The sequence below is a fragment of the Cetorhinus maximus genome, chromosome 22, assembly GCF_964194155.1.
Source record: "Cetorhinus maximus chromosome 22, sCetMax3.hap1.1, whole genome shotgun sequence".
NCBI classification, from domain to species: Eukaryota; Metazoa; Chordata; class Chondrichthyes; order Lamniformes; family Cetorhinidae; genus Cetorhinus; species Cetorhinus maximus.
In genome coordinates, this window is record NC_135900.1 from 35,244,470 (window position 1) to 35,271,341 (window position 26,872).

At 38.4% G+C, this 26,872-nt stretch overlaps 1 protein-coding gene across 3 annotated transcripts in view; it reads left to right on the top strand.

Moving 5' to 3' along the window:
• Window positions 1–24,931, top strand: part of tmem168b (transmembrane protein 168b) — a 36,720-nt gene extending 11,789 nt beyond the window's left edge. For all 3 annotated transcript variants that reach the window (XM_078568082.1, XM_078568083.1, XM_078568084.1), the window contains 3 exons: window positions 1,584–1,726; window positions 3,319–3,593; window positions 22,945–24,931. In XM_078568082.1, coding sequence (XP_078424208.1) covers window positions 1,584–1,726; window positions 3,319–3,593; window positions 22,945–23,492 — 966 coding nt within the window. In that variant the 3' untranslated portion in view covers window positions 23,493–24,931. The remainder of the gene's footprint in view (window positions 1–1,583; window positions 1,727–3,318; window positions 3,594–22,944) is intronic.
• Window positions 24,932–26,872: the final 1,941 nt, after the last annotated feature.

The following is a 26,872-nucleotide window of genomic DNA, read 5'->3' on the forward strand; positions in this document are numbered from 1 at the left end:
CAACTTTCCTTGGTCTCAGCATGTTACCTGGTCCACCGTTCACCAATCCAGCTGCTTTTCTCTCATCCTTCTGGTTATTTCAGTGTCCTCTGCTCACATGTGTAATGACCTTTTCATTTTACAAATATTGTATAATTGATTACTGACTTTGAGAGGACAATGGATTGGCTTGCACTCAGAGCTTGCAAGCCATATGGCTGGCAATTCGGATATAGTTCTATCCCCTGGTCTTGAAAAAAGACACTTCAGGAAAATGGGTATAAATAACAGTAAGATGAGCAACATTCCACTGGGAACTATTTGAACAAGAAAAGTAGTCAGTGAGGTTTTGTCAACTCCGAGCTGCTGCACTTTGGTTGTTCTATATTAAAAAATATATAATACACTTCTGTGAATTGTTTTAATACAAACTCATTTTCGTTAATTAAATTTGAACAGATGTGCTTTAATGTGTAATTTTTATTCACTGACCTTGGTCGATACAATTAATTCAAAAATACCCATTTGGCCCTGACCAATTATTTAAGGTTGTTACTTTATTCAAATGAGACTGAAACATATTTTGACATTTTACAACTGAATTAAGTAGCAGCAAAGGTGCTTTCATGAATTGTTTTAGAATTAAAAAGATTGCTTACCAAGATTTTAATTAAACGCTGATAATTTGGAAAAACCAACCTGAATTTATTTATGACTAAAGGAACTAAATTTAAGGACATCAAAGTACTTGGGATGAGCATTTTAGTTGAATTATTTACTTTTTAAATAAGGCTTGAATCTTTTTGAAAATATTGCATGGCCATACATAAGCCATAAATATGAAAGTACTGTTTTTGAACATATTAATTGCAGTTGCTGAGTTTCAAATGCCACATTTAAATAAAATGAAGAGTTCATGCAAATTGCTTTAAAAGTATGATAATGCTTTGATATCACAGCAGTGCACTTTGATAATTTTTCTATTTCATCTTTTTAAATTTAATTATACATATCACAAAGAAAATAATTTATGCCATGGAGATAAATGGATTTTAAAATTTGCAATATCTATTGCAAAGTCTATAGCAAGCATCACTGTTAAACACAAATGTGTTCCTTCTACATTTATTTATAGAAAAACCCTTCAAACAAATCATATGGGCTTAATAAAATGTGACTTTAATGTAATTATTGTGCATTAGTTACACCACCACAGCTTCATTGCTCCAGCAGCCTCCTCCCTGCAATTGTGTGAGTGTGAATATAATGGGCCAGGTGCCACCCTGCCATGATGGACAGATAGATTCTAACATGGCGTACCAGAGTCAGATGTTGTTTCTTAGTGGGGGGCTGAGGATTGTGGTGACGCAGTTATTTCTGGAGGGTGATGTACATATTTTAAGGTTGCTAATAATATCTGGATTTATACTGCAAAGGTTATAGAACAAGTGTTGCTTTATAGTAAAAAGTAACTTGTTTGTGTTTAGTATCTAGTGATTTATGATGTTGATGGTTAACCGTCTTTTAGCCTTGTATGTTTCAACTTGTATGTTACAAATATTCTGATGTCTAAAATGAAATATTTTTCTTTCTATTTTCTACAGCCAACAAATGGGTCCTTTATGAGTGTGTTCCTTATTGTTTTACCTTTGGAATCCTTAGCTCATGGTCTTTTCCATGAATTGGGTAACTGTTTAGGAGGAACATGTGTAGGATATGCAATTGTAATTCCTACAAATTACTGCAGGTATTGTTCTATATTAAGAACTACAATAGAAACAAACAATTATTCTAACCTGATCAATGCATTTGCTGTTTGTAATCTTGTAATCATAATTATTGCCATTTTGCACTACTACTTCAGCCTGTTGACTGTTACTCTGTTATATTATGTAGCATTTAACCATTGCTATCTTTTCCATAAACATTGATCAAAAATGGAATACAAAATTCTGTATAACTAGTGTTTAGACAATTTAGATAACTAGCAAACGTAGTGGCTGCTTTAGAAAGTAGACTTGCTAAATAAGGTAATACTTTTGTTAGAAATGTGTTCCTTTGTTAGAAGTGTGTTACAATGCAATCGCACTTTTGAGTTCATATTGTACTCTATAAACTTACAGTAAAGCCTAAGTAACTTAATATCCCTTGAACCCAGAAGTTTGTTCCCGCCTTTGAAACACTGAGAGGTCATCAGCCTGAAACATCAACTCTCTTTCTGTCCACAGATGCTACCTGACCTCCTACGTATTTCCGACATTTTATGTTTTTATTTCAGAGGCACCCCCTCCTGTTACTAACATAGCTGTCAGACTTGCATATGTTGCACGTACAGCCAGCCTCACCTCTGACTCCCTATTCCCCCCAGAAACCTTCAATTCCCTTTTCTCCTGACCTTAAGAGTGTTGGGCTAACAGTTAGGAAAATCAGACTTTATACCTTCTGGTCCAGTGACTTTAAATTGAAATTTATTACTAAAGTTTGGTGCATGAACTCTGACATATGGCCTGACCTGTAAGCATACAGCTCCTGCATTGGAAGATGGAATAACCTCTATGAATCTGGTATGGCAGCCACCTACTGTAGTCTGCCATTCCAAACCAAATGTCTATATTTAAGTAACAGCAGAAAGAAAATAGTTGCAACTAATGAGACTTTAAGTGTTCATTCAACTGAAACGAGTGGTTGTTGGGATCCTTAAACCCATGCAAGATGATGGACATTCAGCAAATCAAATCCATTGTGGATGGGATAGCTTCATATGGTGCACTTTTGCTGATGGCTGAAGAGACCAATCCGTGAGAGACAAGCTCTGCCACAGGTGACACAATGAAGTGGTTTTCAGGTGTCATTGTGAGTTGTTTGCAGTGTTCATGCCTGTTGCCATGCCACTTTTGCCACTGACTGACATAATGGCGCACGCCATCCCACAGGCGATGTCACCATTTTCCTCGAATAGCATCTCCCAAATGTGAAAATTGATATTTAGAACGTTCATGTCATGCTTGCAAGCATCCTTGAGGTGGAGCTTTGGACGCCCTGTTGGTCTTCTGGCTACATCTACCTCGCCATACAGAAATTCATCAGTTTATGCGACCTTCTTCCATCATGCGAATTTGCCCAAGCCAGTGAAGTTGCTCTGAATGAATATGCCACACATGTGGCAGAGCTTTCAAATTGTACTATTATTTAAAGTGTCAGCTATGAAATGACTTAAATGAATTGAGAACAAACAATGACTTTTTAATCAAATTTTGAAGTGCAACATAGACAAACTCACTATTATTTTCTATATTTTTAGTTAATTTTTAAATATCCTTTATATTTGCTTTCTTGTAGTCCTGATGGTCAGCCAACACTCCTCCCTCCTGAACATGTGCAAGAATTGAATCTAAGGTCGACAGCCATGTTAAGTTCTGTCCAACGATTTTTTGCATATCACATGATAGAGACTTATGGCTGTGACTACTCCACCAGTGGTTTTTCTTTTGACACTCTTCAATCAAAAGTAAAGGCATTTCTTGATTTGCGTACTTCCGATGGACCCAGACATGACACCTACATCCTGTATTATAGTGGGCATTCTCACAGCTCTGGCGAGTGGGCATTAGCAGGTACTGTATGTAGCTTATTATAGTGCCTTTGCAATTGCAGGTCTTAAGAGTATTTTAAAATATTAATAGGAAGGTAATCTTTATTTTCAAAATGGTTTGTTTAACCTCTGAATTCTAGTAGTGTATTAGACTTTTATATATGTGTACATGTATATATTTAAGCATACATATGTTGCAAATTCTTGTAATACCCAATTTGAAAACTGCAAGGCTCCTCGCAAAATTTCTTACATGATGAATGTTTTAATCTATAATCTTAGTTTACTTTATTTGGTGTAATTTTCAAAGTGTTGAGGTGAATGACAGCTATGTTGAAAAGGTGCTAAAATACTGTTCAGTACAGGTGGTATTTCAATAACCAGGAATCTTTTAGCCTTTATTCACTTTTATTCATCAGTGAGTTTTTTTTATTCATTCATGGGATGTGGGCGTCACTGGCTAGGCCAGCCCATCCCTAATTGCCCTTGAGAAGGTGGTGGTGGTGAGCTGCCTTCTTGAACCGCTGCAGTCCATGTGGTGTAGGAACACCTACAGTGCTATTAGGGAGAGAGTTCCTGGATTTTGACCCAGTGACAGTGAAGGAATGCTGATATATTTCTAAGTCAGGATGGTGAGTAGCTTGAAGGGGAACTTCCAGATGGTGGTGTTCCCATGCATTTGCTGCCCTTGTCCTTTTAGATGGTAGTGGTTGTGGGTTTGGAAGGTGCTGTCTAAGGCTTGGTGAGTTCCTGCAGTATATCTTACAGATGGTACACTCTGCTGTCAGTGGCAGAGGGAGTGAATGTTTGTGGAGGGTGCCAATCAAGTGGGCTGCTTTATCCTAGATGGTGCCGAGCCTCTTGTGTTGTTGGAGCTGCATTCGTCCAGGCAAGTGGAGAGTGTTCCATCACACTCTTGACTTGTCCCTTGTAGATGGTGGACAGGCTTTGGAGAGTCAGGAGGTGAGTTACTCGCTGCAAGATTGCTAGCCTCTAATAAGCCAACAGTCAGAAGAGGCTGATTGAGACAGATTTTCCGTGAGACAGATTTGAATATAGTGATGAATTAATCTAACAGGCTTTGTCTTTGTTATGAATTCTAACCTTTATTTTTTTCCATTCCTGTCCAAAGTAAGAGTGCTCAAGAAATGGAGACAGATTTATTTAAACCACAATTTTCAATGTATATTCTTTACATAAAAACAAAAGTAGGAACTAATTTTTGTTGGACTGTAGGCCTTTAATGCAAGGCAGACGGAGTATAAAATTAGGGAAGTCTTTCTACAACTGTACAGGGCTTTGTTGAGGCCGCACATAGAGTACTGTGGGCAGTTTTAGCCACCTTAATTAAGGAGGGACATACTTGCATTGGAGGCAGTTCAGAAGAGATTCACTAGGCTGATTCCTGGGATGAAGGGGTTATATTATGAGGAACGATTGAGCAGGTTGGGCCTATACTCATTGGAGTTTAGAAGAATGAGAGGTGATCTTATTAAAACATTTCAGATTCTAAGCCGCCATGACAGGGTAGATGCAGAGAGAATGTTTCCCCTATTAGGGGAAATCTAGAACTTGGGAACACAGTTCTAAAGAAGGCACCTCCCAATTAAGATGGTGATGAGGAGGAATTTCTTCTCTCAGAGGGTTGTTAGTTTTTGGAATTCTCTTTCATAGAGAGCAGTAGAAGCTGGGTAATTGAATATATTCAAGGTTGAGTTAAATAATTTTTGATTGACAGGGGAGTCAGGGATTATGGGAGACAGGCATGAAAGTGGAGTTAAGGCCACATCAGATCAGCCATGATTTTATTGACTGGCAGAGTGGGCTAGGAGGGGCCTAATGTCCTACTCCTCATACAAACATACAAAACAGGAGCCTGCTCTGCCATTCATTAAGATAATGGCTGATCTGTTTGTGTTTCAAATTTCACATTCCCATCTACTCTGATAACCTTTGACTCCCTTGCCTAACAAGAATCTATCTACCTCCGCCTTAAAAATATTCAATGACCCCCACCCCAGGCACCTCCTGAGGCAGAGAGGTCCAAAGCCGCACAGCTCTGAGAGAAAAAATTTCTCCTCGTGTCCGTCCTGAAAGGGCAACCCCTAATTTTAAAACAGTGACCCCTGGTTCTGGACTCATCCACAAGAGGAAACATCCTTTCCATGTCCACTTTGTCAATACCATTCAGGTTCTTTTTTACTTCAATCAAGTCACCCCTCACTCTTCTAAACTCCAGTGGAAACAAGCCCAGCCTGTCCAACCTGTCCTCTTAAGACAACCCGCTCATTCTAGGTATCAATCCAGTAAACCTCGTCTAAACCGTCTCCAATGCATTTACATCTTTCCTTAAATAAGGAGACCAAAACTGCGCACACTATTTGATGTGATCTCACCAATGCTACGCATAACTGAAGCATAACATCCTTTTATGTTCAATTCCTCTCGTAATAGAGGATAGCATTCCATTAGCCCTCTTAGTTACTTGCTGTACCTGCATACTAACTTTTTGGGACTCATGCACTAAAACACCTAGATCTCTCTGCAGCTCGGAATTCTGCAGCCATTCTCCGCTTAGGTAATACTCTGCATTTTTATTCTTCCTGACAAAGTAAACAACTTCACATTATACTCCATCTGCCACATTTTTACCCACTCACTCAACCTATCTCTAACTGTCTGCAACCTCCTTTTGTCCCCTTCACAACATACTTTCCTACCTATCTTTGTGTTATCTGCAAATTTAGTTATCATGCCTTTACTCCCCTCATCTAAGTCATTGATATAAATTGTAAAAAGCTGAGGCCCCAACACAGACTCCTGTGAGAATCCACTTGTCACATCCTGCCAATCAGAAAAAGAGCCATTTATGCACACTCTGTTTTCTGCCAGCCAGCCAATCTTCTATCCATGCTAATACGTTACCCCTAACACCATGAGCTTTTATTTTCTGCAATATCCTTTGATGTGGCACCTTATCAAATGCCTTCTGGAAATCCAAGTACAGCGCATCTACAGGCTCCCCTTTATCCACAGCTCATGTCACTCCTTCAAAGAACTCCAATAAATTGGTTAAACATGATTTTCCTTTCACAAAACCATGCTGACTCTTCTCGATTACCTTGAGTTTCTCTAAATGCCCAGCTATAACCTCCTCAATGATTGATTCCCCACAACAGATGTCAAGCTAACTGGCCTATAGTTTCCTATTTTCTGCCCCTCTCCCTTCTTGAACAGAGCAGTTATATTTTGCTATTTCCAGTCTAATGGAACCTTTTCAGAATCTGGGGAATTTTGGAGAATTAACACCAACGCACTTCTACCTCATTGGCCACCTCTTTTAAGACCCTAATGTGAAGTCCATCAGAACACAGAGACTTGTCAGCCTACATCTCCATTAGTTTGCTCAGTACCACTTCCCTAGTAATTGTAATTTCACCAAGTTCCCCTCTCCCTCCCACCTCCTGATTTACAGCTGTTACTGGAATATTTTTGTACCCTTGATAGTGAAGACAGAAGCAAAATATTTGTTCATTTCATCCACCATTTGCTTATTATCTACTGATATTTCTTATGTTATGTTTATAAAGATTTACTTTAGATGTGGAGGAATCTTGGTGAACTGAAGAGAGAATTAAAATATATGCTTTTTTAATTGTCATTGGAATATAAAGAAATGCATAACTTGTATTTACATCAATTTCATTATTTTAATTTTAATAAGTTCAAGCATAGAAACACTCTCAATACACCAGCTATCCACAGTGAATAAGGCATTTTACACTATGATCTGGTAGTAATTTTAAAGTTTAAAAGAAACTTGGTATTGAATATGCACTCACAAATGAAGAAGCTATTGACTGTAGTTGTTTTGGCCTGTGTGGTACTGTAAATGTATTTGTGGTTTTAATGCCTGGCAATATAATTTTCAGTTTAACAAATTAAAATATTTAATCTCCAATGGATAAGAAACTTGGTCACACATTTTCAGGAAACAATCAAATTCCTATTTTTAGAACTCCAGATGTTGGCATCTTTCAGCTAGTTGTCATGACCCACTGGGGATAGTGCGCTGTAATATCAACCCCACTGTTCCCTGAGCTGTGATAAATGTGAAAAGCTTGAGCAAGCCATCAGATTGCCCCAATTCTACCTAACTGTTTAATTTAGGTTAACTATACAAGCATCAGGTTTGTAAAATTAATAAGTAAATAACCGTTTATTGAACAAACTGGCATTAACCAGTGGCAAAAGAAAGAAATATGAACTACTAATTTCTAACACTATACTTAAATTCTACCCCCTTCTTAAACCCCTATACACACACATACAACACACAAAACATGGATTTTAAGGGTGGGATATAACAGTTGAATAGCACCAATTCCGGAGTACAGGGCTCGATAGGTTGATTTTGATTGATGTCTTCAAAATTCCTTTTCTTGTTGATGACACGAGGTGGTGTTCCAGCACTTTCAGTATTTAGTTCACTGGTTGAGCACTTGCCTTTCAATGTCTCTAACAGTGATTTTCCCCTTTGCCTCTTGACATGGGTTTTCACAGAGAGAGCAGGTTATATAGATACGAGAAGAAAAGCCAGCTAGCTATTATTGAAATTACTGGAATCTTCCACACACAGGAGAAAGAAGTTTTAGGCCTTGTTCCTATCAGGCAAGGAGCTAATCGGCTGTACTGTTTCTCACACAAAACCTGGTCACCTGGTCACGAGCCAATTAAACTGCTGTTGTCAGGCAGCTCCCTTGATCCAGGACTCTTTTCCAGCACCATCCTGTCTTTCATGGTACACTCTGTTCCAGGTCTGCAACATTGTATATATCTCTCATCCTGTCCCAGTAGACATGTCTTTCAAACTGCAGCCATTGTAGATTTAACTCCACAGTTCAACAGGAATAAAAAATACGTTCTTTACAATAGCCCAACAGAAATAAAGATATGTTCCTTACATAGTCTCCCGATACATCTTTGCTTCAAAGCTGCTGGAAATATTTGCTTTGTATTGTGAACAATGCAGTGAAGATGCTTGTAGGTGTAAACTTGAAAACTTGATCAGCTATGTTTGAGGAAAGTGTCCACATAAAATGAAAATACATTATCTATTAGAAAATATAATTCTGTTTAGCTGCAAATCTCTACCACAGCCAGTCAGTATCTCCTTAAATTGCCATTAGATATATTTTCCTGAATTTAATCATTTTTATTTCTCCCATGAAGTTTGGTGTTCCCTGGTCTATCTTAGTATAAAAAAGATCAGTAATGAGATAATTACCATCACTAGGAGCTCCATGTGAACTCCAGTGGCCTTTACCAGTCCTGCACAACATTCCTATGTTCTGAGTTCCAAGCATCCTTTTTGAAATGGCAGATGCTACAACAATTGAATGTATAATTGAACCCGTAAATCAGATTAATGGGCCTTATGCTCAGACGGGCCCAGTTATATAAAAGATGCAAAACTTTTGTGAATGCATATTGCATGCTGTATTAGGTGATCAAATTTAATGCACTCCACACTTCTATCGATGACTTTAGCCTGCAGCAAAGGTGTTCAAGCTTTTTTCCTTCATGGGCCTGATCGGTGCATACCTCAAAGCCACATGGGACCACGTTTAGAAAGATTTTCATCCTGAGTGGCCTTCCGGCAACTAGCCAGGAGATTGGACGATTGAATCTATTTTAAAGGTCTTATTTAGACAGACGAAGTGAGTGAACAAGAACATGGCAGATGGAATATAATGTGGAAAAATGTGAAGTTATCCACTTTGGTAGGAAAAATAGAAATGCAGAGTATTTCTTAAATGGGGAGAGATTGGGAAATATTGTTGTCATCCAGAGGCACCTGGGTGTTCTTGTTCATAGCTGAAAGCTAACATGCAGGTGCAACAAGCAATTAGGAAGACAAATAGTATGTTAGCCTTTGTTGCAAGAGTATTTGAGTATACGAGTAAAGAAGTCTTGCTGCAGTTACATAGAACCTTGGTGAGACTGCACCTGGAGCGTTGGGTGCAGTTTTGGCCTCGTTACCTAAAGAAGGATATTTGTGCCATAGAGTGAGTGCAATGAAGGTTCACTAGAACTAATCCCTGGAATGGTGGGATTATCCTATGAGGAAAGATTGAGGAGACTGGCCCTGTATTCTCTCTAGAGTTTAGAAGAATGAGAGTTGATCTCATTGAAGTGTACAAAATTCTTACAGGGCTCTATAGGGTGGATACAGGAAGGATGTTTCCCCTGGCTGGGGTGGTCTAGAACCAGGGGACGCAGTCTCTGGATAAGAGGTAGGGCATTTGGGACCGAGATGAGGAAGAATTTCTTTAGTCAGAGAGTGGTGAATCTTTTAAATTCCTTACCCCAGGGGCATGTGGAGGCTTAGTCTTTGAGTATGTTCAAAGCAGAGGTTGATAGATTTCTAAATATCAATGAAATCAAGGGATGCAAGGATAGTGCAGGAAGATAGCGTTGAGATAGAAAATCAGTCATGATCTAGTTGAATGGCAGAGCAGGCTCAAGGGGCCAAATGGCCTAATCCTGCTCCTATGTTCCTACTAGCATTTAGCTGGTGCGCTGTGAGCAAGTAACCAGTACCCAGGAGCTACCTGGTGATTCCAAGCCTCCATAATATCACGCAGCCTAGTGAGTTTCTGGACCAGAATAAGATAGGTCTGTTGGTAGTTGTGGGGGGGGAATGAGATGGTGACCTGAAGCAGCTGTCATCAAAACTGCTTTTGTGAATCGGGAGGAACAGACCTCCAAATCACAAAATTCAAACAGGGCAAATCAGTAAATATGACTGAATAACCTGGACTTTGAGTGCTGGCTTACCAGGATTTAGGAGCTGTACTTTGCCTGAGGGCTGCAGGTTGGACGCATCTGCCCATGCTGTGTCCTATCAGGAACTAATGGGCTGTCCTGTTACATAGCATCTGCTTGCACTGGTACTGTATATTGTTCAAAATACTGAACATAATTGATATAAATGTAAGATTAAATGACTCACAGATGGCATGGCATATGAATTAAATTTAAATCCACATAGTTGCAAAGGACTACACTTGTTTAACAGGTCATTTTAGCTTTGATGTTGCCTGTTCCTTTTACACTTAGAATAAAATGTCTCAGAGCATAGATTATACCATTTTGGTTTCACCATAAATTTCCCACCATTGTACCTGCCAACACCTCATCATAGTTCATTAGTTTCTGACTATGGTAAAGAAAAGTGTACAAATTTAAACCTTGATAACCTCATGGGGAAGCCTAATCCTAGGTGATATAGTAGAGGGAAGATTGTATATGTGCAGCAACAAAGAAATGGCATGTACCTTTCTATCTCTAATAACCTAAGTACTATTTAGCCCCTTTATGAATTTTTCATGAAGGTAGCTAGTAAGTTGCATAGTTTCATTCCTATTTTTAGGCACCCAGTATCAGCACTAAGTACTCCTACTATGTACCCTCATTCCCACCTCAGAAAAGCACCACAAATTGATGACACTTTCAATTTTTCATGGCCACCACCCTGAATTAGAATAACTTTCTTTGTGAAGTGCCAGCTAGCTAGTGCCCAAACTAATTTGACACAGTAATCTTAATAGCCAACAGTCTGTCTAGTGAGATTTGAATCTAGCGATGAAAAGCATCATCTAATCTATTGCATCACAGGCTGACTAACCCAGGATTTTTGTAAGAGGTTTAATTTCCTCAATGAAAATCCCAATTTAGCACTGTCATTTATATTGTACAGTAACATTTAAATAATTCAAGATATGAATACTAACAAAATTTAGGAACATAGTTACGGCAGATTGTCGTAAAAACCCATCTGGTTCACTAATGCCCTTTAGGGAAGGAAATCTGCCATTCTTACCTGGTCTGGCCTACATGTTGCTCCAAATCCACACGTGGTTGACTCTTAACTACCCTCAGAAATGGCCTAGCAAGCCACTCAGTTGTACCAAATTGCTACAGAAAAGTCAATAGGGCATAAAACTGGACAGAACACTCAATATCAACCTGTGAAACTGGAAACGGCAAAGGTACTCTGCACCCTGTTGACCCTACAAAGTCCTCCTTACTGGCACCTGGGGCTTGTGTCAAAACTGGAAGAGCTGCCCCACAGACTAGTCAAGCAACAGCTTGACATAGTCATACTCACTGAACTGTCCCTTACAGCCAATGTTCCAGACACCTGTTTCTCACCCATGTTAGTAAACATTAGACCAGTTCATTCTTTCCTATTGAAATTCAATATCTAACTACTTGACATATGAACAACTGTTTTAAACTTCAGTGATGGATGAATACATCTTGCATAAAATTAAATTACAACTATTTCAACTTCCCAATAAAAACTTCATATTATCCTGCAAAAAAAATGTGTGAAGTGAATTGGGGCTGTGAAATTTCTTGAGTTGTAATCCAGGCGTTTACAATGGAATCAGACTCAGTAGTCCTCCAGCACAGCCCCTGCCAGAAGTCACATGGTTGATTGGAAAGCAGCTCATTTTCATTGGTTAGACGTTTGCATCTCCAGTGCCAGCCTACCTGTGGGGTTGGGTTCCCAGGACTTTCCTTGTTTTTATCCTTTCAGATGAAATGTGAGCATCACTGGCAAGACCAGCATTTATTGATCATCCCTAACCATACCAGTGATTGCTTCTGAACAAGAGAGCCAATTTACAGTATTTTATTAAAACAGTTGAAGATTCTTCAGGAGTCCAGGTTGCTTAACCCGGCAATCTGCCAGTGGGGCCCACATATGTGTTTGTGCAGCTCCACTAATGGGGCACACCCTGTTGCTATTATGTGAGGTCCCCTTCCAGTATGAGGAGGGAGAACTCCCAGCTGAGGACATATCTGCCCTGGCTTGCTTTTCTGCATCATTTGCCTTGTAAGGATGGACAGATATTCTGTTACAGGAAAGATAAGTCTTCCAAGAACAGCAGCGATCTGGCATAGTATGGTGACTAACTTTTTCCTGAGTGTTCTGCTGGAATTAAAACGAGAACCTCTGGTATTTCGATCTCGTGGTGTTTATTGCTGAAAAGAGAGACTTGTGCCAAAAAGCCTCAGCAACAGTCTCTCTTGCAACAAATCTCTCTTTTCAGCAATATCCTAGTGTTTAGGATTGTTTAGTACAGAAAACAGCACCTTTTACAATGAAATCAAAATACTGCAGATGCTGGAGATCTGAAATAAAAACAGAAAATGTTGGAAAAACTCAGCGGTCTGGCAGCATCTGTGGAGAGAGAAACTAAATTAACGCTTCGAGTCCAATATCACTCTTCTTCGGAAATCAGTTCTGACACAAGCAGCAATGAAATAAATGACCCATTGATTTTGTTTTTTAGTGTTGATTGAACAATAAATTGTTGGACAGGGTAACTTCCCCGTTCTGCTTCAAATAGCTCCATCAGCTTGAATATCCATTTGAACATAATGGACCAGACCTTGGGTTAGCCTCTTGTCCAAAAGAAGATACCACTTCAGTGCAGCATTCACTCAGTACTGGACTGAAATCTCAACTCAGATGATAGTCATAGTAGAGAAAGAGAACAAAATACCAGTGTATAAGGGAACCTAAAACTAAATCATTGGTATTAGCTTGGTAGATTTTATAAGTGCAAAAATGGTAATGGGGAAAACAATAGGACTTAAAACTGGTTTGCACTCCACAGTACTGTAGCATAGTGGTTATTTTACTGAACTAGTAATCCAGAGGCCTGGCCTAATTATCCAGAGACATGAGTTCAAATCCTACCCTGCCAGCTGGGGAATTTAAGTTCAATGACTTTAATAAAATCTAGAATAAAAAGTACCTGCATTGTGACCATGAAAACTACTGGATTGCCCTTTTTTTAAAAAAAAACCTGCTTCACTAATGTCCATCAGGGAAGGAGACCTGCTATCCTTACCTGGTCAGCCCTGTATGTGACTCCAGAACCACAGTAGTGTGATTGATTCTTAGCTGCCTTCTGAAATGGCCTAACAAGCCACCCTGACTCACCACAATCTTCTCAAGGGCAGTTAGGGATTAACGATAAATGCTGGCCTTGTCCTCATCCCCCAAATGAAGAAGAAAAGATGGGTAAAGAAATTGCATAATTTTCCAAAGCACTCTACTTCAAGCACAATTTCTAAATCTAGTCCGAGCCAGCCTGGTAACTGGAATTATACTTGCAGAAGATGTAACAAAACTCATTTAAAGAGGTCATGCAGAGAGATTAATGTGAATAATGCTATTATGAAAAGCTAATCCAAGCTTATCTGAGGAAAAGCTTAGTTTTAAACTACAAATCACTTTCCAAACTACCTCACAAAGAAATTTAGCTATAGGTTGCACAACACATTAGCAATAGAGAATGCTAAATCTGCTTACTAAATGAAAACTGAGTACAAATAATATATGGTAAGAAAAAACAATTATGCAACATTGTGCATCTGACACAATGGTGACAGCATGACTTAACACTAAAACTAACTTGCCTTTCCCCCTTTTCAGCAGATGACTTAACTAAACATTTGATGGTTTTGTTGTGAAAGTTAGAATACCCAAACTAAGTAAAATAACAATTGTAAAGCCTTTTATTTTCACTTTTTTTTTACTTTTACTACTTGTATGTCCACTATGCCTTTCTGAGCAATTGAATCCAGGTGTTCATTGGCATCTCTCTGCTATCACTCTGTTACAATTAGAAATGCTCGCCTTCATCTTGGATTTTTCTCTTGCTCCCTTTGTAGAAATAACACCATGCAGTTCAGCACTTTCTATTGATGGCCCAGCTGAAATCAGAAGCTCAGTATCTGTAGAATGCTAGATCAGATTTTGAGTCATACCACTCCATGGTAGAATTGTTTTGTGATACCAGTGCACCAAATGAATGCCGCAGCTTTAAACAGTAAAATTCATTATATATCAAGACAAATAGGTCAATCTATTTAATGTGCAGTGGAACATTTTAGGAGTACAGAGATTTGTAGTTTTTAAAGATGTTGCACAGCAAATGGGCACACAAGTAGCTTCTGCAATCCTTTCTATATTATGATGTTAGGGCCTTTTTTTTTTCAATTTTAGTAAAGGTGACCATGAGTTGTTCACCAGCTGTTTGCTGAAAACAGTAAGTATGAAGGGAATTGTGCCTCACTGTAACATAACAGTGATACCCTTGACATTTTTAAAATAATATCCCTGGGGGGTGGGAAATATTAATGAGCTACTCCCTGTTCATAGTATTAGCATCCCAGATGTACTTAGAATATAAAAATCCTAGAGCACACAAAGGATGAGATAAGCAAACTCATGCATAAATAATAATTTAACAACATTATGGTTGATTCTAAATTGTAACTATATTTTTCTTAAAGTCTAACAGGTTTGTTTACCTGCTGAATCTTTTTGAAAAATGAATTTAAGCATAGCCACTTATTACTGTAATTCATTTCATTTATTGTCAGAAACTGAAAGACTGGGTAGTCTATTGTTTGTAGTATGTGGGAAATATGTGTTTAAAATTACATTTATCATTTCTCGGCTTCAGCAGTAACCTTAATATATGTGAGCAGTTATCATTCATCACTAGGATTTTAATATAAATGTATTCCTCATCATCGGTTTCAGAAAGTTTATAGATATATAATGAAAGATTACAATTGTCAATTCAATATTATTCAGTAGCAAAAAAACATAAACTTGAATCTGGAGTGAATAAAAATGACAGGGTATTGACAGACTGTCATTACAATGAAAAGATAATTGCTACACCGACAGATTTCTTTATTTAAAATGTTATATCTTTTGCCCCTGGGTTGCAGGGGTATGGGGCAGCGGGCAGGAACACCAGTTCATGCTGTAGCTTAAGCTTTAGCCAGTCAGTTAATTTCCAGAACCATTGCTTGAAGTAACTTGCCTCAATTAAAGTTGTAAGACACTTTGTATCTGACAAAACCAGAAATGGTTGCTGTGTAATCCTTTTATTGTATTCAACCAAACCCAGCCACAAGCAGTGTCTTTAATCAGTGGGTTGTACTTAGGAATAAATGCTATTTGCCATTTATCTCTGGTTAGAAACATAACCTTTGTCGATCCTTTTGATCCTGGCTGTACAAATTGTTAAGGAAGGCTCAAGATCTTCATGGACCACAAGTCTCACCCACAGTCCTAGATGATTCATTATAACATGACAAATGTTATTATGAATAAGAGCCCAAGAAATGAGAGTTCATACAAAACTCCAGATACCAACTTGTTTATTGTACCGCTTCCTATTTTAAGGCTGTATTGGCTATCTCATTTCACAATGTGGTGACAGAAGTAAGTCAACAGGCACAAATCAAACATCTTGTAACCTATATCCAGCCCTTCAGCGGAAGCTAAACAGCACAATCAGTTAAATCATATCCTGACATATTAAACCCTAAAGCATTATAGGAAAGTACAACTTTAACAATTTCATTATTTCTAGCCACAGCACAAATCCACAAGACATTCATAAGTAAAAAGAAAGCAAAAACCTTAAACCCAAATCCTATTCCTATGTATATATGACTAGAGTATCTTACAATGGTATAACATCCCATTGTGTCACAAAATGCTTTCCCAAGATATCATACGCTTAGGCCTGGGTGTTCCATTGTGATGCTTGCACCATCTGTCAAGCTGACATGTTGAAACTTTGACAGTAGTGATCAGTTCCTGTAAGATGCATCTTCTGTACTTGTACCACTGTCGTTGGTTCTTTACCCAAAGGTGAAGTTGAAAGTCAACAGCATTAGTACAGAAACAAAATTCTTGATTCACATAGCAGTGAATCTTTCTGTCTCAAATATAAAAACATTGGTTCTACGATTGACCTGTGTGAAATCTGTGTTCCTGTGAGTTGCTCATGGCCAAGGATTAACAGTTGTTGAGAGATTCTGGCTCTGATCAGCTTCCCCACCTTACTGAAAGAGAATGCACATTAGTGACACACTCAAAGGAAGAAAAATAAAGCAGTGGCAGTATATTTTATCCATCTGTCTTAGGTTTACTAATAAAATGTGAACATTCTGATTTTCAATAAAGCTCTTTAAGAGCTGCAGGTAAATTGAATTTGGCTGTCCGCATAGGAATCATTAATCTTGCCAATCTTCACTGAGCTCTGTATTCACAGTATAGAATGCAGCAGCAGTATAAATTACAACTGCTATAGAATTGGAGCTTGAGGCATCATTGTCTATGATAGTGGTCATTGCTCCTGGCTCAGCAACATACAGTCCTAGTAACTGAAATAATGTTTTGAGCAGGAGAAGATTATTGATACAATTAATCTAAGTTTCCAAACCACCTACTGTTTTCCTACTGTGGTTCTGGAATGAGTGACATAATGCCTAATTCATTCAGTCCTTCCTTAAAATTTACCATGAAGAAACATTGTTTATCTAAGGACTTCATCGTCTGGAGAAGAGGAGGAAGTTGATTTGATGGACCTCTGTAAAATGTGTGAAAAGTTTAGACCCAAGTTCTTGAACATGGGAAAGGGGATATAGAACTATTAGTTCCACAGTCATGAAAAGGAAATTAATAAGCGGTTTGGAAGAATAAACTACTTGAACCAATAACCTTTCCTTTGTTTCACCACCCCTGCTGGTAATCCATTCCAAAATTCTATCACTTTCTTTCTAAACAATTGTTGCCTAAATTTCACACATTCTATTTTACACCCCTAACTTTAACCCATATCCTCAAAATGGTATGCAATACCATTGAATGATAACATTCATAGCTTCTTTGGATTTGGTAACAAGTGCCATCCACTGCATTTCAAGGATTGATACTAGAGGTTTTAATCATACATAACGTAAGGAACATGTTATACATAGCTAAGGAGATAACGTTAAAGAAATACAGTTGAAACTGTATTTGGCCTGTACCCAGCAAAAGACGTGGACTGGATCCAAATTCTGCATGCGTGTTAAATCTTAACCTCTGCCAAATCTTCCGAAGGAGCTCCAAGGTGGAAATCATTCCTCCTGATGCAGCCCACTAACTTCAGTAATCAGCCTCAAAGCATTACCCCACATTCCATCCATAATTACACATATTTCCTATAATACGGAGGCTAAAACTGCACATGGCCAAATCGCTTTAGACTTATCTTCCTAGCTATGTATTTTGTTTGCTTTTTGCATTACCTATGGGCACTGAACTCACAGGTTTAACTAATTACTCACTAAAGCTCCCAGATCTCTTTCCTGGCCTCTTACCTCCACACATTGACATTTAATGTGTACTCCAAATTTTTGCTTCCTCTACCTAATCCCATGACTGCATTTATTTCCGGTTTAAGCTCCGACCTTCTCTCTGCCCATTGAATGAGTCTGTCAGATTCTTTTGGATTATCATGGTTTTCTTGATTGAGCACTACCTGATTTGATGTCACGTACAAAGTGAGATACCTTGGGCAATATTCAAACTACCAAGTCATTTATAAAATTTTATAAACCAAAGTGATCCCAAAACCAATCACTACTACAATTCACTGGCTATCAATTTAAACTTTAAAACTTCCATACATTATATTTTGCTTTTGGCTTTAAACTTATGCTTTTCATCTATCCTATGGACATAACACCTTGTGAGTCGTCTGTTGTGTGAGACGTCAGAGATGCCTTCCTGAAATCCAGCTAAGTAACATCAGCTACCTCCGTGTTATCCACTGGATTTGTAACCACCTTAAACAGCTCTGTGCCTTACGGGGAGGGGTGGGGTACGGTTAGCTCAGTTGGCTAGATGGATAGTGTGTGGTTCAGAATAACACCTACAGCTCAGATTCGATTCCTGTTCTGGCTGAGGTAGTCTTGGGACCTGACTCCCCACCCTGCCCCTGAGATTGGAAGACAATGGCAGGCTACCACTGACCAAAAAACTGTCAAGAAAATGGCTCAAGATGAAGTATCAGCAGACAATGAGCCAAAGGCTTGTATTCGGGAAGAACACACATACACGCTATACCATGAAACCCCTCATGTCACCGCAGTACTTGGCTCTTGTTGCCAGGTTCCAAAGAAGCTTTGGAATGTTATCATTCAATGGGATCGCATACATTTTGAGTGCATTAATTGTGTATCTTAAGTATAATAGTAAATGTTAATTTCTCAATTAAACGGGTGCATGCAAGGATTCCAGAGAAGTCTAGGATTTTTCTTTTTGTGGGAGGGAATGTGTTTTATTGAAAGTATCAATTTGATTTTTCTTTTTAAAATGCCCAAGTATTTCACTGAGCTTTGGTCCTGAAATATCAGAGAAATCTCAATTTTAGGGCTGAGGTTTTCATAAGAAATAGGCCATGAACTACTGGTGACATGAAACGTGCTGTTGCAAAGGTTGAGAAATTTAAAAACTTTTTCTCAATAAATGTGAGTGAAATGTTGGTGCATAATTGCAAATCAATAGTCAACTTACTACATATCCATCTGTTCACTGACAAATTCTACTTATTTTTGTAGTATTGGTAAAAGTTGTATGAGTCAGTAGAGCTGTTCTGTGTATTGCAAGCAAAATACCGAACTAAAATTAACCAAACTATTAGCATGTAATTGTGTTAGTTCGTCCCTCCCTTTCACCTCTTGATTTTCAAGTATCTTTGGGAAGTTTCCCTAAGGCTTCTACAGTGAAGACAGACAAAAAAAACCTGTTTAACCCCTCTGCCATTTCCTTGTTTCCCATTATCAATTCCCCAGACACACACTCTAGAGGACCAACGCTAGCTTTAGTTACTCTTTTCCTTTTTAATTACTGGCAGGAACTCTTGTATTTCTAGCTAGCTTTCTGTCATATTCTAATTTCTCCCTCTTTTTAATATTTGTTTAGCCTTTCAATGCCGGTTCTTAAACTCTGTCCAATCTCCTGACCTACCACTAATCTTTGCAGATTTGTACAATGTTTCTTTTAGTTTGATACTATCCTTAACTTCCATATTCAGCCACGGATGATGAATCCTTTTCAAAGAGTCTTTCTTTCCCACTGGGATAAATCTTTGCTGAGAGTTGTTAAATATCTCCTTTAAAGTCTGCCACTGTGCCTCTATTGCCCTACCTTTTAACCTAATTTCCCAGTTCACTTTAGCTAGCTCTGCCTTCATACCCTTATTTTACCCTTAAACCTTTAGGTTTAAAACACTAGTCTTAGACTCATACATCTCCCCTTCAGCCTGAATATGAAATTCTATCATGTTATGTTTGCTTTCACCTAGAGGCTTCTTTACCATGAGGTATTGATTAATTCTGTCGCATTGTACATTACCAAGTCTAGAATATCCTGCTCCCTGGTTGGCTCTAGAACATACTGGTCTAAGAAATTGTCCGGAATATATTCAACAAATGCATTTTCCAGGCAACCTTTGCCAATCTGATTCGTCCAATCTACATGTAGATTAAAGTCATCCATGATTATTGCGGTACCTTTCCTACCCATTTATTTCTTCCTATATACTCTGTCCTACAGTGTAACTACTGTTAGGGGACTATAAATTACTCCCACAAGTGACCAATTGCCTTTCCTATTTCTTATCTCTACCCAACTGATTCTACATCTTGCTCTTTTGAGCTAAGGTTATCTCTCATGACCACGTTAATAAATCCTTAATCAACCGAGTTACCCCAGCACATTTTCCTTCCTATCCTTTTGAAATGTCAAATGCCCTCAATATCTAAGTCCCAGCCTTAGTTAGCTCACAACCATGTTTCTGTAATGGCTGCCAGGTCATACATATTTTTATCTGTGCTGTGTTACAGACATGTGAGCAGGAGTAGAAATGTGAATCCTTTATGATACAACCACCCCGAGTCTGACTGTAACAGGGTTCTTGAAGGACTTAGAGAATGAAAATATTTTACTTGGGATGAGCAATGTATAATTTTTAAGTTGAATATATATATGTATGAAAGGTAAAATGGTTTGTTTCATTTTTGGTTATTTATGAGCCTTAGTGCCTAGAAGTCTGCATGGACTTGTCTAAAAGGTTACTCTTTTGGGTTTGTTTTTATATATACATTTTTAATGAGGTTTTACAACCCCTGTGTTAAAGGTAAAATGATTTGTTTCATTTTTGGTTATTTATGAGCCTTGGTGCCTAGAAGTCTGCATGGACTTGACTAAAAGGTTAGTCTTTTGGGTTTGTTTTTATATATACATTTTTAATGAGGTTTTACAACCCCTGATGTTAAAGAGATGGTTTAAAAAGAGGTGACAAGTTTAGTAATTTTGCGGAAAAAAAGTAGAAAAACTAGGCTGTTGCCTAGTGACAGTGGTCAAGTGACACAGGGAAACACAGGGTACAGTTCAGCCAGTGTGTATCAGAGAGTGACACCAAAGATTTTCAGCTGTTTGAGTTAAGAAATACTACAAGGCTACTAGGAGACTGTGTTTAGGAACTCATGTTTGCTCTGCAGTTGAAGCAATAGTGAGTTTAGAGGGTAGTTTTGGGTGGCTGGCGGAGAGATAAGAGTTGGATTAGAAGCATCAAGCGAATGCTCAAGAATTCACTAGAAGAAAACTGTTTGCGCCTATGCCAGTACCAAGCAAGGAGCCTTTGTGTCTAGCTAGTGGTAACTCTTCACTGGTTTGTGTGTCTGTAAACATATTACTGGGTAAAAAAATATTGGGAAATTGAATCATCCTCTTGAGTTATTGAGATCATTCCAACTATTTTGTCTGGTGTCATATAGTTCATTATTTTTGTTTGAATAAGTATTTGTGTGTTAAAAGTTTATCAGTGGACTTCTGTGAATTTGTTCAGTAACTTTCCTCCATGGTTTCTGGAAAAAAAGTTAGGATCTATCAGGCCAGGTTTCACTATGGGATCAGTCCAATATTAGCATCAGCTGGGATCATAACATACTCAGTGTCTGTGTTTAACCAGTATATATACTGATTGCAAAGGAACAAGTCTGACAGGCTTTCTTGAGATCTAGAACAAGAAGGGGATAGTTTTTATGGAGTTAAAAATGCACCCAGGTAAAGATAGCAAAATATTTAAAAAGGTAAACCTGCGCTTCTCGAACTCTCATGACCTGTATTCACACACACACACAAAAACATACAAATTTTACAAGTTATACTGTAGGTAGTTATGTTCTTAGTCAAATTGAGGTTCAACGCTGAAGGATGAAGAAAATTGAGAGTTCACTGTTTGAGCCCTTGGCTATATCACTGTGGCTGCAGCAAAGGTTTTTCCAAGCTCCTATAGATTCCAAGAGTTGAGTTGAAGTTCATGTCACTGCAATTGCCAGATACAATTTCTTTTTAATCCATAATTTTTCTGTTCCAGAAGTCGATGAGTTTTGCACCTAAGGTTCCTTTCGATAGAAAATTAACTTATCTCTGTGCTGGATTTTTAAAATGTAAGAGATAGAGTCTTAACTTGGGAGAGGAGAGAAGGAAGCTCCTGCTGCTCCATTGACAGCTTTTCCAGACTGCTCTGCTGCTGTTTGCAGCTTGTGTGCTGTATTAAAGTGATTTCAAAATGGTTACTTCACTCACATGACCTTTCTCTCCTCATAATGATTTCAGGAGGTTTATCCAATGTTTGAATTGATGGTTATTTTTGTTTCATGGCTGGGGTGGGGGGAGTGGATTCTGTAACGTCCCAGCCATTAACACCCTGAAGGAGCTATTATCCATCTTGGTGAGATTAGAAGACACATCTCCATATAACCATTGATCTAGTAATCTCTCTGTCTCCATTGGAGAAGATAGTCTTATAGAAATATAAATGCTATGCCCTGGATTTCAGTAGATCTCTTTTGAAGTGGTTCTTGACATCCTCAGGTGTGAAATTCTAGAGAAAGATACATGTTTGAATTGTATTCCACATTGGAACTTTCCAGAAACTGGTCCCTGGAAATACCAGACATCAGGTCACTCGTGGCAGTCATCTTTAGTCAGTATCTTTTCTTGTCTTTAAAAAGTCCTTTTTAAATAGTTCAGTATATGTTTGGTCAGCCAGTAAAATTACAGATTCTTATCACTCATGCACAAGGCACATCATCGTGACAGCTAACAATTCATCTGTTTTGTTACAAATGCTGCCGCATTCAGATAAAGAGCCTTCAACTGTCTTTTTATCATTTTTGCAACCTCTGACTTTCTGCTGGTGCACTCTTAAGTTTGTTTGCTCTGTCCCTTGTTGCCACACTGTGGTTATCATTACCCAAATCCCTATCCTTCTCTTGTTTCTCTTGATTTACCACATCTCACATCATCCCTTCCCCCCCCACTATTTAGTTTAAAGCCCTGGGATACCAAATAAGTTGTAGCAGGAATAGTTGAGCCTGCTGTTTCTGAACACTAAACTTATTCTTTGGATTTTTTTTATCAGGAGGAGAAACCTTGAGGCTGGAGACAATTATAGAGTGGTGGAAAGAAAAGAATGCTGATTTCTGCTCTCGCCTGATAATTGTTTTGGACTGTGACAATGCTGTTCCGTGGGTTAAAGATGTAAGAAGAGTCAGTGAAAGTTTTGTTGCTGTACAAGGTGCAGTACTGGCCGAAGAAGTTAATGTTGAAGAAGCGGACCTTCCACAATTAGGTGACTTTACTAAAGACTGGGTAGAATATAACTGCAACCTTGACAACAACATTAGCTGGTCAGATAAAGGAAGAACGGTTATGGCTGTTTATGGTATATCTAAATGCTGGAGTGATTACACTCTTCATTTACCAACAGGAAATGATGTTGCCAAGCATTGGATGATTTACTTTCCTCGTATCACTTATCCTCTGATTTACTTGGCGGACTGGTGTGGTGGGCTGAACCTTTTTTGGATGTGTAATGTTTGCTTTAAATGTTTCAAAAGGTTGAAAATGAGATGGTTCCCACCCACAGTCCTGGACACAGGGCAAGGATTTAAACTTGTGAAATCATGACATTGTCATCACATGTCAAATACTTAGGACTTTGTATTGCACTTATAGGCATCCTTCCAAAGAATTTGGAGTGAAGGTTTATATAAAAGTTAATGGGCTGCAGCTGCTGAAAAGTTACTGATTTATCCCAGGCTTGTATTTCTTAAACTCAACAGATTTCAGGGTTCAGCAGGGCTTATACCATTTTTATTTGTGTGTGTGTGTATATATATATATATATATATATATATTACATACTGCAATGTTACTAATACTACACAAAGAATTACTGCATTAAGATGGCAACCATTCTAGCTATTTATAGTGCACTGAGTTCAAATTAGCTAGCACAACTAATGTTTTGACAGCAATTAAAATGGAAAATAATGAACATTGGTTTAAGATGTCATTATTACCCACCAAAGCAGGAAAGAGGAAGTGTGACAACCAAATGTTGAACATGCCAAATGATGAAGTAAATTCTTCAGAAAGCATACTTCATGATTTTCTTTTGAACATACAATGTTCAAAAGTTTAGTCTGCAAAATATTCCTTAAATTTGATGGTCCAATTTAATATTGTTACATGCTCTCAATTGACTTGCTTCTTTGCATAGTATCAAATATAAAATAACCTGAGGATTGCAGTAGTGGTACAAGACCAAGAGAAACTATAACATGTCACTAATCTTAATTGCAGTGAAAACTACTTCACCCTGTAGTTCATCTGTTGGAAAGTTTGCTGATATTTTATAAATTTTGCTACTTTAATACTAATATACAATGTTCAGAATTGGCATTGGCCCTTTCCCCAAGATTGATTTTTTTTTTTGCTGAATGATACCATCCAACAAAGCAGTTCATTCAATAGTTGAGAGCTGAGTAAAATTGTGACTTTTCAGTTTAAAGCCTACTGTGTTATACTTAGGTTTTTAAACTAAGGAATTTAAACAAATCCCACGAGCTGCCAGAATTTAATTTTCTGCTACAACCACAACTGTGGAGATTTCTTAATTCATATGCAATAACACATGGTTGTTACTGAGTTCAATATCAAAATATTGTGCATGACTGTGGATTGCATATGAAAATGAAGAGGCATTCTTTTAAAGCCACATGCTGTCCGTTTCGTTTGTATTAACTATATGTCAAATAAATTTTATTTCTAATAATTTTCTAAAACCTTTCTAATTGAGCTTACTTGCATGTAATAAATCAAAACAGGATGCACCTTTGATTAAATGTATAATTCTTTTGTGATGGATTACTTTGATTTTATCTTATGCTATATTTTGACATTTATTTTATATACATTTTGATCTCTTGCATGTACATTATTTTACTGTTTGAGAATTTATTTTTGTTATTTAGGTATGGTCCTGTTACAAAGCTATCACACTTTTAAGTTCATGTTCTATAGATCCCTGTAAAATTAACCAATAAACACCATATTTGCTTCAATTGTTGCTGGAAACATCAAATCACTAGTTAGACATTTTATTTACAGATCTGCCTAAATCTCGCTGAGCATTAGTCTCACTATAATGTGCTATTTCAGAGCTGACTTTGCAGTGTCATAGGATTAGACCTAGAGAAAGGGAGTGAAAAACAAGATTTTGGCAGTAAAGCTGTATTTTATTACATCTCATTTTAAATGACTAGAATAGTTATTTATATTCTCATTCTTAATGTTTATTCTCATCTGTGTGAATAAGTGAATTTGTCAATTTTTGTCTGATTATGTGCATGAGAAGCACCTTGGGACATAGTAAAGATGCTCTATAAATGCATGCTGTTAATTATTTTCTCCCCTATCCTTGAAATTAGTGCTGTGATTGCCAGTGTACATTTAAATTGCCGGACTCACAAGAAAATAATTATATTCACTCTCAATCTACAGTGGGTGCCCAACTGATTCTCACCCCATTCCCTCCAAAGCTCTCTGCTACAAAGGGAAATTGTACCAGCTGCTCACTCTTGCATGCATCTTTATTTTGTATGTTGGTAAAAGTCACTTTTAAGGTCTCCACACTCGATGTGTGAGGTCAAAGGAAGCAATCTATAGGTATTTTGGCCATGTGTTAGTAGCTTGGTTTAATATTTCAATAATTACTCCAAATGCCTTTTACTTCATGAATTGTTGCAACATAGCTGAGATTGGCAATTCAGCTATTGGAACATCTTGAGCATAAACCCACTATCCTCCACCCTTGGGCATAAAAAGGAGGGGCAACCTGAATGCAGTGTAGGAGGAAGAATTGTTAGGGAACCAAAGTGATGGTTGAAAAGTGGGATTTTGAAAGCACAGAGGGAGGTGAAAGATCAGAATGGCAAAGACTTCCAGAGAACTGGAGTATTGTGACTGAACAAGTAACCACACAACAATAAAAACAAAATGCTGGAAACACTTAGTAGGTCAGGCAGCATCTGTAAAGGGAGAAAGAATTAATCTTTAATGTCTCTTATGGACAGGAAGGGGGTTAATTTAAGGCCGTTTCTACCTCCTACCCAAAATCCACAAACAGGACTGTCCCGGCAGACCAATCGTGTCAGCCTGTTCCTGCCCCACGGAACTCGTTTCTTGCTATCTTGACTCCATTCTCTCTCCCCTTGTCCAGTCCCTTCCCACCTACATCCGTGATTCCTCTGACACCCTACATCATATCAACAATTTCTAGTTCCCTGGCCCCAACCGCCTCCTCTCCACCATGGACGTCCAATCCCTCTACACCTCCATCCCCCACCGGGATGGTCTGATGGCTCTCCGCTTCTTCCTCGAACAGAGGCCTGAACAATCCCCATCCACCACTACTCTCCTCCGTCTGGCTGAACTTGTTCTCACACTGAACAATTTCTCCTTAAACTCCTCTCACTTCCTCCAAATAAAAGGTGTGGCTATGGGTACCCGCATGGGCCCCAGCTATGCCTGTCTCTTTATGGGGTATGTGGAACATTCCTTGTTCCAGTCCTACTCCGGCCCCCTCCCACAACTCTTTCTCCAGTGCATCGATGATTACTTCGGTGCTGCTTCATGCTCTCGTCTGGACCTGGAAAAATTTATTAATTTTGCTTCCAATTTCCACCCCTCCATCATTTTCACATGGTCCATCTCTGACACTTCCCTTCCTTGACCTCTCTGTCTCAATTTCTGGTGATAGACTGTCCACCAATATCCATTACAAGCCTACCGACTCCCACAGCTACCTCGACTACAGCTCCTCACACCCCGCTTCCTGTAAGGACTCCATCCCATTCTCTCAGTTCCTTCGCCTCCGTCGCATCTGTTCTGATGATGCCACTTTCAAAAACAGTTCCTCTACATGTCTTCCCTTCTTCCTTAACCGAGGTTTTCCACCCACGGTGGTTGACAGGGCCCTCAACCGTGTCCGGCCCATCTCCCGC